The sequence below is a fragment of the Rhineura floridana genome, chromosome 15 (genome assembly GCF_030035675.1).
Source record: "Rhineura floridana isolate rRhiFlo1 chromosome 15, rRhiFlo1.hap2, whole genome shotgun sequence".
NCBI classification, from domain to species: Eukaryota; Metazoa; Chordata; class Lepidosauria; order Squamata; family Rhineuridae; genus Rhineura; species Rhineura floridana.
Window position 1 is genome coordinate 3951576 of NC_084494.1, and position 14022 is coordinate 3965597.

At 43.7% G+C, this 14022-nt stretch overlaps 1 protein-coding gene across 2 annotated transcripts in view; it reads left to right on the top strand.

Annotated features, from left to right (window-relative positions):
• Positions 1 to 14022, top strand: part of NHSL3 (NHS like 3) — a 91968-nt gene that overhangs the window by 19213 nt on the left and 58733 nt on the right. Inside the window, exon 1 of one of the 2 annotated variants that reach the window (XM_061597254.1) lies at positions 7855 to 7971. The exons of the other annotated variant lie outside the window; for it this stretch is intronic. Within the exon in view, the coding sequence (XP_061453238.1) occupies positions 7884 to 7971 (88 nt within the window). The 5' untranslated portion in view covers positions 7855 to 7883. Of the gene's footprint in view, positions 1 to 7854; positions 7972 to 14022 lie in introns of those variants that run through there. 2 annotated transcript variants of the gene reach the window in all.

The window sequence follows — 14022 nt, forward strand, 5'->3', positions numbered from 1 at the left end:
CCTATGCACAAGGGGGATGTGTCAACAGGTTCGGGAAGCCCTCAAGGTTTGCAGAAACACAGAAATTCTTTAGGGAGGAAAATCTGGGAAGGGAGAAGCACACAAAAAAGCAGCCCAGTGAAGACAGCATGCTTTTTGGAATGATGGGTGACTGCTGCAGGAGAAGGGATGGGGAATGACATGGAGTGACTGGGACCCTGAACAGGGGTGCTCTGCACTCCACACTTGTACCTCCAGCTTCTGAGCTTTCTCCTGTGATGTCCTAACGAAAGAGCCGACCCTTTTGTGAGATGGCTGAAAGCATGTAGCTGCCATCACATTAATATCACTTTCTGAATCCTTGTGGGCATGTGCATATGCTACGTTCTGAGAATACTTCACTCATTTAGTAAAGTATTTTCATCTCGCCCTTTCTCCAAGCTCAGTGTGTTTATATTTTGTTGTAATTGTATTTATACTTGTAAACTGCTTAGAAGCCACAATTGTGGTATATATACATACATAAATAATTAAATATATATATATATATATATATATATATATATATATATATACATGTTCTGCTGCCATTTAGCCTTAGAAAACAACCCTGCGAGGTAGGTTAGGCTGAGAATAGACCAAATCCTTTCAGTAAGCTTGATGGCTAAGCAAAAAGATGAGCCTGGTTCCCTCAAGCCCTAATCCAACATTCAAACCTACCAGCTCTCTGGATATCTCCAATTAACTAGAGTACACTATGTTGAGAGTAAAGCACCAACACTTGTAACAAGTAACCTGAAGCAGTGGGGGGAAGGCAACCTATTCTTCCCTCGCTGATTCCTTCTTTAGTAACTACTTGTTTGTTTATTCTCAGGCTTTACTTCCTCCCTTTTCTTTTCTAGTCAGAGATAGTGGCTGTTGAGTACAAGCCTCATGGCTCTACAATGGCCACACATATACCTGTTGTCAGAATGTTATTTCCTAGTAGTAATAAACCTTAAGTTTCTTTATTCTTTCAACTACCAGTCTTATTCGACTGTTCATTTCTGCACTCCGCTGCAATACATACCAAACTCCAATACACCAGTTGGAACTTGGAAGCATCAAGGTCATATTTTCAGCTCTTTTGATCCCTGCAAGGCCTGACATGGAGGGTCCTGTCATCCTGTGCTGGTCTCCAGTTCATATGCAGAGCACCAGGACTGTGTGTGCCGCACAATCTCAAAAGGCTTTCTGAATTTAGCAAGAGGGTGCTCCAGATAAAAGATACCTTAACTTGTCTCCTCTCCAGATGTTTCCTGCAATGTTGGTTGTGCCTCAAGTGCACGACACCTTGTGGTTTAAATTTTCACTTTAACCACATGAAACTATGTATAAATGTAAATACATTTAGGCTGTGCGTATGATATTGTAATTTAAAGGTGTAATTTTAATTTTGCTAGTTGTTTATGTCGCTACTATTGCCATTACATTCAGTGATATACGGGAATTACCATTTACGAGTAACATTAGTACAAAAAACATTGCTAAGGATTCTGTATGGTCTGGTACGGGAGGAGGTCCATGGGGGTGACACCAGGAGTTACCGCACCGGGTGACACTAACCCTGGTGACGCCACTGGGTGTACCTTCCCCACCCAGCAGTTTCCTGCTTTCCTAGAATACTGCTGCTGGTGTCCCCTAAAGGGGCTAAAGCCCCAGCCTGAATTTCCCCCCAAGAACCTGGCAGAGCAGTGAGAATGGGAAAGATCTCAGCCACTGCCAGGGAGCAGACATGCAGCACCAAGAGTGAAAAAATACCACATAGTAGGCAAAGAACTTTTCCCAGGGTGGTGAATGTGGGGTGGATTGTTCCATTCCTATTGCTCTAAAGGGGGGAAAAGGTTGCATCCCCACTGCATATAGTCTGTCTGTATGTATATATGTACATGTGTGTGTATATATGAATATATGGATACACACACACATACATCCCTGGGATGGAAATAAAGTAGGGTGGTCTTTGGTGGGGAGATGCCTACCAGTCATTTTGAATAATAATATGTATTAAAAATACTTTTTAGCCTGTTCTGAATTGCTGAAGGGAAGCTCTGTTGGGCAATAGGGTGAGTGAGGCTGCATTCCAGCACAACTTTACTTGGGAGTAAGCACCATTTGACAGGGTAGGGGCAGGGCCAAAAAATGCAAATACTAACACCTCAGCCTTTCTACAGAAGGGTTTGCTTTTATATCTTGTATTTGTTCAGGGGAGGGAGCAGTTTGGTGGATTCAAACCCCTTTATTCCATCCTCTATGATGGCAGGCAGACCCTTCCCTTTCATTCACTACTTAAGAGACATACCCTCAGACACAGAGGCAACTGAGGTGAAGGCTGCTTCTCCTTGCTGGCTCAACCAGAAAGTCTGGATAGGAGTGGAGCTGCACGTGTTGATCAAGTGAGCATGCACAGTTTTCTAAACTGCCTAGATTCTGCATATGCAGCAGGCAGGCAGGCTGAAATTCTTGATTTTCCCAGGACAGCTGTGGTGTCCCTCATTGGGTAAGAACAATGGAAGGCGGGAATAGGCTAATTTCTCACAAAATGATTGGGTAGAAAACTGCCTCGACATTTTTGCCTTGTACCTCTGGCTCTACAAGGACTAGAGACTTGCTGTTTTTTGGTAAGTGGGCACCGGGTAACATGTCTAGAATTTGGGTAAAACCCAGCTAACCAGGCAATATGGCAACCCTATTCAAGCAGGACATTAGGCCAATATCATTAGGCAGAGTGAGATGACCATCTGTGGGGCAGCTGAGACAGCCCCCTGGATGCTTCTCTTGAGGCCTCTGGATATAGCCTTTTGTTGGAGGACAGAGCTGAGTGTGCCCCATGGCCTGCCTGGCACCCCCATAATGAGCCTGCTGTCTGCAGGTGTAGTGGAGAGTGCTGTTCTGTTGCCAGCATTGCAAGAAGATTCAACAACCTGTCTAGGCAATGTCTGTACGTGGAATGGTGAGGGCACCGTCCTGCCCTTGGCCTGGAGCACCAAAATGCCTTGGGCTAGCCTGGCCTCAAGTGAATCTAAAGAAGCAGGTGAATGCTGAAAGTAAAATAGAATAAATCAGGTTTATTTATTTAGTCATAAGGTTTCCTTCACTGTAAGGTGGGTTATAACAATGTAATATACTGTTAGAAAATCAAATAAACATTATAAAAAAAAGTGAAGCCATTCAAAATGGAACAGAACAATATTCATTCAGCACAAGAGGTGGCTCCCACACCAAAAAAGACCTTAACTGTCAAAGGCTAGGGTAAAGAGGTGGGTCTTCAGCAAGTGGTGAAAGCTGTACAGTGAAGATGGCAGATGCTCCTCTGGTGGGGAGGGAGTTCTACAGTTTCGGGGCTCCCACAGTGAAGGCCCTCTCCTGGGCCATGCATTCTGGGGGTGGCAGAACTACCAAAAGATCCCCCTCTGCAGATCTTAACTCCCAAGAAGGTCAGTCAGGATAGAGACGGCCTTTCACACATGTATTTTGTTTATATAGCACATCACCACCTACATCTTCTCAGTAATCTTTCCAACAACAGCCCTGTAAGGTACCTTTGATGAGGATGGGGGTGAAGGATCAGCATCTTCAGTTAAAGGAGTCCAGGTAACAAGACAGGGAAAGATCTCTTTTTCTTGCTCTCTGCCTCAGACTTTGGGAAGCTGCTGCCAGTCAGAGTAGAGCCGTTAACTCAGTGGCAGAGCATATGGCTTGCATGCAGAAGGTCACAGATTAAATCACCAGCAGATGCTGTTAAGATGTCACCAATGGAGGCTTCTCTACCAATGCAAATAGCAGCTCTGAAAGTGTGTGTGTGGGAATTTTCATAGGGATCATGGCAGAGGGAAAGGGTTCAACTCTCCCCGACTTCCCCCACCCCCAGTCACATGGCTGCTGTTTCCATTTTGTAAACATCATCATCAACAGTGCATGAGTTCCATTACACAATCATGTATAGTTTGACCCTCAGGTAACAGGGTTAGAAAAGGGATCCTGTTTTAGTGGTGGAGAAGAATTCCGGCTTAGGCTGCGATCAAATAAATGTCTACTCAGAAGTAAGCTCCATTGGGTTCAGTGGGACTTACTCACAGGTAAGTGTGTATTGGATTGCAGCCTTAGATACTTAGATGGACCAACAGTTCCTAAATTCATAAGGTAGGCCATCAAGTGATACTATAGTGGCTTGCCTGAGTCACCCAATCAGGTTGAGGCTGAGATGAGCCTGAACCACAAACCCCAGGCCTGCCTGGCACTCTCTTCTTAGCTGTATCAGTCTGCTAAGGAGCTGCTATTGCTTGTATAGGAAGGTCTGCACAGATATAGGCAAGGTGCCGTTTCTTACACAGGGCCACTTTGCATCCTGTGCTAGAGAGGTTCCTTGTTTCCTTCAGCTGTAATGAATGCACCACTGCTGTTCTCAGCCTTCATTGCTGAAATAGTTTGCAAGCGTTTGTGAAATAATGTTGTTAATCTGCAAGACTCAGAAGGCCAAGAATGGCATTTCGGAGAATGTGAAGAACAGGAATCCAGTGTCTGGCTTGATCTGGAAGCCGTGGTGAGCTGCTCAGGCTAGACAAGAGAGGTGTGTCCCATCCACCTGGAGGAAAAACAGTGCAAGAAATAACTTTTGCAAATAGCACAATCTGAGATCTGATTTTTAAAACTCCACAAATTGCTTTGGAGCCGGATTTCTGCATAAAGAATGTTTTCTTTCTTAAGACAATATCATCATTGACATGGACTCTGGCACAGACGAGGGTGAGAGAGGAAGGTGAATAGGTGAGCAAATATGAATTAGAAAGGATTTGACTTGTCAAACTGGTGTAGGAGCTGCTGTATGTCTCTGGCTTCAAACGAGGAACTCCGGCAACTCAGTGAGGGCTGCCATCTTAAGCACCCTTGGTTGGATTCAGTCCCATGAAACTCATCTCTCAGCTAACATGCATAGGGTCAGGTTGCAAAGCATACATTTATTTCCATTGCTTTGGTTCTTGGTTGGAGCAGGAGGAAATCTCAAGTCCGAAGGACCGAAACCAGGTCTCAGCAGGAAATAGCTGGCAAAAGTTTAGCTTATTTCTGTTAATGATTTCAAATCTTACCTTTTGTTTTTTTTCTGTTAGGCTTTTGTTTTCACCCAGAAGAGTTTTCATTTCCTCCTTAAGGGACCCAGAGACTCAAGTGCCCTTCTGTGAACCAGTTAGGCTGTTCCCAAAACTGGGTTTCACCCACTGACCCCCAGTGACCCAGAACTTACTGAAGAGTTTACAAGTAAATCAGCTTTACTTGTTAAGCTTTCCTTCCCCTTACAGATTTCAGCCCCGATGGGGAGACGAGTCCTATTGAAAGAAATCCCACATTTGGAACCCATTTTTATAGCACTGCAAGGCTGCCAATTTGCATATGTTTGTTTTTCATAAATTCTGTTTTCCAGGATTTGGGATTTATTGGCAGGAAGGAAGGAAATGGAGACTGTGGAATGGGTGGACTGTGTGGGGCCACATGGCAAAGAATAATAGTTGTAGCGTGTTGTATGAAGCCTCATTCCCATGACCACTGGATGGGGCCATACTTCAGTGATGGTAGAACAGAAGGTTTGCATTAGGGATGGAGAAGAAGGAATCCATTTATACATGGATTTGGGGTTGAGCTTTGCTTACATCGGACTGCCTCTTGCATCGAGTGCCTCCTTATGTCCAAGCTGCTTGTGCGTCCATGTTTTTTTTTAAAAAGCCTGACTAATTGTATGAAAAAGTGTACAAAAAATTACATATATTATACGTATCAAAGTCAAACCCCATGCTGTACTATATTTCTGAAGAATATATATATTAATGTATATGTATTTTTATATAGTTAAATGCATTGTTTGTGTATCTTTTTATGTGCTGCTTACTTGAAGAAATTTGAAGTGTGTATGTATATAATATATGTATAACACTGTACATATAGTAATGTGTATGATAATGCATTTAATACTCACGAATTCATATTTTAGCACTTCTAATTGAGATTAAGGAACAAGTGGGGTTAGAAAAAATCTGTGTGCATATTCAGAAAATTCCGCCCCAAGTTTGCATGCAGCGCGTCCAAAATCCAATCTATGGCACCTTTTCAAGGACTGTAGGCAGCAGAGTTAGGAAGGAAAGATCTCTCTCCCTATGACACCCTACAGTATCACTGCTGGTCAGATGCTAAGGCTAGATGGACCAGGGGCCTGGCTGAGGGGTGGACTGCTGTGGGCACACAGATGCTGGACTAGCTGGGCCTTTGGTCTGAGCCAGGAAGGGGATTTCTTTTGTGTTCATGGTGGTGGTTGCAGCTGTTGCCCTCCGGGCTTCTCTGGTGAGCACTACTGATGCTGCTCTGGTAAGCTTAAGCAGTGGTGGGGAGGGAGGCTGCAAGAGGTGGGGATAGTTAGTGGTACTCAGCAGAGACAGGCCAAATGAAGCAGCAACCACCATAACTTCATTTCAGGGAAGAGGCGGAGGGCAGTTTACCCAAGGCTTCCTCACACTTGGGACTGGTCTTGCAGGGCCCAAAATGTGCAAACATTTAAGCTTCACAGAACTGTTTACCACAGGTAATACATAATGGCCTGGTTCATAACGTTAAGCCATGGTTTGCTTAACAAACCGCGAGTTGTCCCAGAGCCGATCAAACAAACCGTGGCTTGTTTTTCTAAAGTTTGTTTTGTTTTCCAGTCTTCCCTTGCCTTGTCCCTTTGTAGCTTGGTAAGTGTCTGGGGTGGGGTGGCAAACCAAGCCACGGTTAAGGAAGGGTGCTGGGTTCACAGGTAATGCCAAGTCATAGATAAAACAAGCCAAGCTTTGTAAGTCGACAACTCGATAGTGGTTTGTTGGCAATAAACAAACCATAGTTAAGCTGCTGGGCAGGCTCACACATAAACCTAAAGTATGATTTAGCATTATGTGTGAACCAGGTCAGTAACTAAAAACCTGAATAACCAGGCATTGTATAATAGCTGAAAGATGTCCTGCCTGCAGATGCACAATGTAAGACAAAAACATGTAGAGGAGAGAAAAATCAATGCAAGGAAATCAATTTTTAAAAAAAAAAAAACACTAAAGCAGGACAGTGTTGAAGAGAGAGAACAAATACAAATGTATGGGTGAAGGAGAATACTGATTTCAAAAATTAAGTTTCAAGCAAGTAAGATTATACTGGTTTTTTTTCCTGTAAATGATTTTCACAGGTATGAGGGAAGGAGAGGAGAGATGAGAGCCAGATACCTGGCATCTTTTGTTCTCCCGCTAAAAGGCAGCTGCCTTGTGGACTCCATCAACCAAGGCGCAATCTGTGCCAGGGCTCAGCCCCAGAACATATAAATCAAGAACAGCACTTTTGAACATGTGCAAAATGCCTTTCCTGTTCCAGTGAGCATCCCTGAGTCAGAGGAATGCAAAATTCAGGCAAGCTTTAAGCTGGGCACCTCTTACTTTTTTGTGTGTGGGGGGGGAACCCTGCTGGTGACCAACCCGACAATCGAGGACTGTGTGTGTGAGAGAGATGGAGCTAGGAGAAGCAAAGCTATCAGGGCAGAAGGAAGGCAAGAGGCCAGCCCCCAGGCCCCTCCCTTGCGTCAGCTGCGCTTGGCTCAGGAACGGCCCAGGGAGTGAGTGGGTGCTGGCTGGGAGCCACAGGGAGAGGAAGCCAGAGCTGAGCCCTGGGTGCCTCTCCCTCCCTCCCGCCGCACCGCTGGATCCAAGCCAAGGAGAAAGGAGGCTTGCCTGGCTCAGGCATGTTAGCATCCTCTTCCTCCTCCGCCACTCAGCAACAAGGGGGGGGGCTGTGGGTGGGTGGGGCACGGTGAGGAGGAAGAGAGAAGGGGGAAAGTGCCTTTTACTCCTGCGGGCACCATGGGCAACTCGTACCACAAGTGGAACCCCCCAAGTGCCAACAGCTGGTCTTTCTGGAACTTTGGCCACTCCACAAGGTTGAAGACAGGTATGGGCTTGCTCGAGATGTGGCAGGGAGGGTGTGACTGGGTGTGTGTGTGTGTGCGCGCTGAGGGAACCAAAAGGAGCAAGGTTCCTCATAACTTTGCCCCCCTTGCAGTCTCCAAATCCTAAAGCTCCTTGGTTGGTGCTTAACTCTAAGCCAGGCGTGGCATCCCATTGACCTTGAAGTATTCCCTCCTCAAAGTTGCGGGCTGTAGTTGTTTCAGGGAAACTTACCTGGCTTGTGCTTAAGAAGACATTCTTGTCTTTGCCTGCTCCAGAGCAACCTTCTATGGTGGCTGATGGGAATTGTAGTACCAAACGTTGGGAGGGTGAGAAGGTTGGCAAAGTCTGCTCCAGAGTCATGACCTAACTATGAAGGCAGGTGTTAGGGATGAACCTATACTCTCATCCGGTGTTTCTAAAATCAGAGTCCCAGAGAGGCTCTTGCACACCCAGCTCAGTTCCCTGTTATCCCAGAGTACCTGGCACTCTTTCCTTGCAAACCCAGCTATAGTCAGAGCTTAGCAAATCCCAAGAACAGATGCACTTTATTTATTTATTTATTATTTGATTTATATCCTGCCCTTCCTCCCAGCAGGAGCCCAGGGCGGCAAACAAAAGCACTAAAAACATTTTTAAACATCATAAAAACAGACTTTAAAATACATTAAAACAAATATCTTTAAAAACATTTTTCTAAAAAATCTTTCAAAACATCTTTTAAAAAAAGCACTTCAGCACTGCAAGATCCTCACATCAAAAGGTTGGGGCATCCACCTCCCAGTTCCATGCAAACAGCAAGCACTTTATGGAGGTGTTCTGCAGACCTGAAGAACCAAAGCAGTGATCAGTTTTTATTTCATTTATTATGATATCTGTGTACCACTTTTCCATTGGTAGATTTGTAAGGAGGCTGTGAGCACTTCAGTAACACTCCAACAAAAATTTAAAATGTCAATTGTTGAAAATCAAAACCAGTAAAAATAAAACAACAGCAAGATCAGCAGAGCACCAGTAACAGTAAATAAGCAATGGTCAGAATTAATCACAGATTGCCGAAAGCCTGCTGGAAAAGCGCCTTTTTTGGTGGGCTCCAAAAGCCCAGCAGGGAAGAGACAAGGCAAACCTCATCGGGGACTGAGCTCCATCAAGTCAGGTCTGGCGCTAAAAATGAAGCACAGCCTCTGCTCAGGGTTCCAGAGTTTGGAAGCCCCTACAAGGGTTGGCCATTTCCCTTCCTGCCCTGTAACATTTTTAAACCTTTATATAAGCTTTATATAAAGAAAAAGAAAGAAATCAAAAGTTATGACAATTACAAAGAAGAGAGAAAAAAATATTATCCATCTGTCCATTCTTGATAAGCATTTATCAGATAAATGAAAATAGTGTATTATCAGGGTACTTATTCTCCTGATAGTATTGGTTCCAGGTTAGTATGAATATTGACCAGTTTTGTATGAATTTGTTCGTTAGTCTATTTTTTCCCTTTAAATAATATGCACGTTTAACAAATTTAACTGTATCCCTTATTCTGTTAAAGCAGTTCAAAAGTATAGGTGGGTTTAGTTTTTTTCTGTCTTTTTGCAATTTGTATTTTTGCACATCGACACAGTCATTACCATTTCGGAGTCTGTATCTAAGACTATGTTTTTCATAGTTCAGCAGAATTAGACATGGACTATGTGGTAATATATAACCTGTTATTTTAAGATGTTATCCCAATATGTCAGTAGTTTTGAACAATTCAAAAATATAGAGTGGCCACTGGCTAGATAGGCGGCCTATAAATTCAAGTTTATTATTATTATTATTATTATTATTATTATTATTATTATTATTATTATTATTATTATTATTATTATTATTATTATTATATGCAGACAGTCTGCTTTAATCCCTCAATGTTTCCAACATTTATCCAATACAGTCTGATATATTTTGGATAGCCTACATCATGTAAGATACCGCTGATATTTCATCTTAAGGTGATTGTCCTTTAGAGCCGCAGAAATTAAACTATGAGGTACACTGTTACCAAATCCATTCCCATTTATCTGTTTCCAAGTCAGATTGCAAATCCTTGGCCCATTTAACTCCTTTTAACAGCAGCATGACATGGAGACATTTAGCAGGGGAGTCTTTTTTCATTGCTGCTGTTAAAGGCACAGGAGCAAGGTCAGGAAAAAGGCAGCAACCCTCATTCCCAGGATACATGAAACACTTAGGTAGACAAGGGCATTGGCAAAGGGCATTTCTCTCCCTGTTGTAAAGCCACCTCTGAGATGTGAGGGACAAGGCAGGCTTGAACACCAGCACTTACCATTGTTATTTTTTTTTAAAATAGACCACTTTGAGCCTCTGATTCAGGACTGCTTCACACCTAAAAATATGAAGTGTGAGTGCAAAAACCATGTAGTATTTGCAAACCCAAGTATCATATAGCAAGACTGATCAGAAAGCTTGGGTTGGCTGCAGCTTTCTGTTTGATTGTACATTTGGTGGCAAACGCGGGTTTGTGTCATGTATGAAAGGGCCCTCAGGCTCCTGATTGTGGGAATCTATGTTGCCCTCAGTCCATATTTCCTCAGTTTATACCCATGTCTGGGGAGCAAGTGTAAAACCACCACAGATGATCAACTCTTAGTAAAAGAGTCTTTCCGGTGACTTTGCTCTCTTCTAATATGTTTTGGGGGCCCAGTTAGCTATTTGTGAGATTCTTACACACACACACACACACACTTTTTGCCTTGGTGGCAGCAACTTGGCCTCAGTGGTTGACTTGTTGGCAGTCATGCGGAGTTGCAGCCACATGAGCTGTTGCTTCTCCTTTGCTGTTGGCAAAAGAGCCACTGTTCTGAGACCCTTTGGGGCTGTCCTTGGGGAATCCAGGGGGCTGTGACCTGCCCTGAGGCTGTTTTGTGGGTTTCTGTGGCTGGTGCTTTGTTAGATAATCACCACATACACAAGATCACTCCTCTGGACTGAGGTTAAGTATCTGGAAGGACTGTTGTTCTGTATCCATATCACTACTCTGGATTAGAATATCGTCTCCATCCATAAGAAGACACCAGAAGGGTGGGGAGCAAGCTCTTCCTCTTGCTAAAGCCTTTGTGAAGGCAGTCCTCAAAATTAAGGTTCCAGCTTTTGTCCAGCCGTGCCTGTGCCGCTTACAGCACCTTTACAGGTATTAGCAGAATATAATGCTGATCTCCATGCTGTGAAAAGCTTGTTCTGCTATTGAACGCAAAGGAGAAGGGCTTTCTCACTCCCTTGGCCAGTTTGTAATCCTCCTCAGTATCCACCTTCTCTATGAAGCCATTGTTTCACTCATCTACATTCCTGTGTTTCTGTATTTCAGCTTTCTCCAACCTGAGTGCCCTTCCAGCTGATTTGGACTACAACTCCCATCAGCCCCAGCCAGCACTGCCATGCTGTAGTTCAAAACAGCTGCAGGGCACCCAGTTTGGGAAAGGCTGCTGTAGGCATCCTGTTACCATTTCCCCCATCCCCTGCATTCTCTCCCCATTGTCAGACTTTAGATTGTACTCTGAGACCTTACTTGCTGATGCTAACTTAATGTGTCTGGTAAACTGATTGATTATTATCATAAGAATGATGCTATTTTAATATTTTGATTTTTTTAAATGCCACTTTAGGTACTCCTGTGAGTTGAAAGATGGGATAAAAAACCCCAGCCGAGTTTCTGATTGTTTCAAGGATATTAAGAAGCCACTAATTGGTGCTCAGGTGTCTTTGAGTGGGCAGAGCACTGGTCTTTTGGAACATAAGAAGGGAGCCTGACTTTGTATTTTCTAGCAGCCTGGCCATATAATTGTTGTCTGCCTAATTAAGAGCCATTAGATTAGGGACCCAAAATTTCACTTTATTTTTCAGTCTGTTGATGCGCCTGTGGTCAGATCATGTGATGGGGAGGTCAGAATGCCTGAGCTTTTGTTTTTGGCATTGTTGCTGATTCAGGGAAGACAAGGCCTCTCGCCTCCACCCCAACCAAACAAGGATTTCTGTTGAGCTGATTTTTTCTTCAAATGAAAACCGTGGCACAAATTGGGTGATAATTCAGTTCAATCATTTGTATCATATAGTGCTGTTAATTTATTCTTCTGTGGTAGCCAGGCTTTTGTCCCTTAGCTACTGGTGGCCTCTTTTCCTATAGCCTTGTCCTTTATGTTTTACTGATGTGTATTTAGGGTTTTTGATTGATTGTGTTTGTTTTTAACTGGTTTCAATATAAGTCACTTTGGGTCCCTTACTACTACTACTACTACTACTAATAACAACAATAATAAAAATGGAAATGACCTGCCTTCAAGTTGAGTCTGACTTATGGCAACCATAGGATTTTCATGGTAAGCGGTATTCAGAGGAGGTTTACCATTGCCTTCCTCTGAGGCTGAGAGGCAGTGACTGGCCCAAGGTCAGTGAGCCTCATGGCCCAAGGTCACCCAGTGAGCTTCAGTTGTTGTTGTTGCTTTTTTCATGATGTTACTTGATTTTGAATTGTATTGCTTATACTGATGTACTTGTAAGCCGCCTTGAGGGCCTTCTGGCCAAAAGGTGGGGTACAAATAATAATAATGGCTGTGTGGGGATTCGAACCCTGGTCTCCTCCCAGGTTGTAGTCCAACACCTTAACCACTACACCACACTGGCTCTCTAATAATAATAATAATAATAATAATAATAAAATTCCCTACAGGACAGGGTGGTGCAAATGCATTTCCCCTGCAATAAGGGGCAAATTATATAGGACCACCTTCCCAGATGATGAAGAAGAAGATATTATTGTATGGGACAATGTTTTTCTCCAGGGAACGATTTCAGGGGCCCTTGGGAAAAGAGCCACTAATGCACCTTGAGCAGCCTGTGGCCCTCACAAGGTTTTTGTCAGCCTAGGCAGGGGCCTATCCAGGAAGCTCCCATGTGAAGTCAATGGTGGCCTCTGAACCGCCATGACATTGCAGAGGCTTCTGGGATGAATTCTCAGTTTGCATATGGAGTTTTTGATCCAGGCTGGGACTACAGAAGATTGCATGTGGCAAAGTGTTAAAGTCTCTCTTGCCTTCCCATCAGCATCCTAATTTGCTGCTGTTTACTCTTGTTACAAACATACCTATCCACTTATTGCTAAATGCATGAATGGTGTCATGGCTAGTTTGGCCCTGTACGTGAAGTCCTTTGACTGTGACCTTTGCAGACTCTTTGAAATGAGTGGGACTGCTTTGGAGAAGATGGTTTGACGTTTGGGGTGAGCTCCTCCTACTGTTTATCTCAGCTCCTCCATTCTGTTTTCATGGTGGCTTGTAGTCCACAGCTGGGACTGGCTGCTAAAATGGCATAACATAAAGGGAACAGGGTGGTGGGTCCAGGTTCAAATTCTCCAGGAGATAACAGGGAATTCACCCAGTTTAGAGGTGACCTAGGAACCATATGGAGGCCATGCAGATGGTGGACAGAAGAAAAGGAAAGGGAAGATTAAAATAAACCCAGAGAATAATTTGACCTGGGGTTAACCAGGACTTTACATTCCTGAACATGTGGTATAATTCAAGCCCACAACTTCTTTGCTTAATTGCTGTGCATTAAACAGCACAGCACAAGCAGAAATTCTGCTGATGAAACTTTTCCCGGCAAACAAATGCAGTGATGGGGGAAATTTCCTGCTTATTGTGTTGTGATCAAGAGTCCTAGTGAGAAAAAGGTTGCAACCCTAGAAGTAACCATTTAAAAAAGTATATTCAAACATATGAAAATTGCTGCTTCTTATAAACTTAGTGTTTTCACATGTGCAAAGGACACCACGTACATTTTCTTTGTCATCTTTATAACAGCTCTGTACAGTAGGTCAGTATTATTGGGAAGGGCTCTCATTGGTAGAGCAGCTGGCTTGCGTGCAGAATGTCACAAGTTCAGTCCCTGGCATCTGCAGTTAGGGTTGGGAGAGACTCCTGCCTGAAACCCTGGAAAGCTTCTGCCAGTCAGTGTAAGCAACACTGAGTTAGATGGACCAATGTTCTGACTCAGTATGACAGGTGTG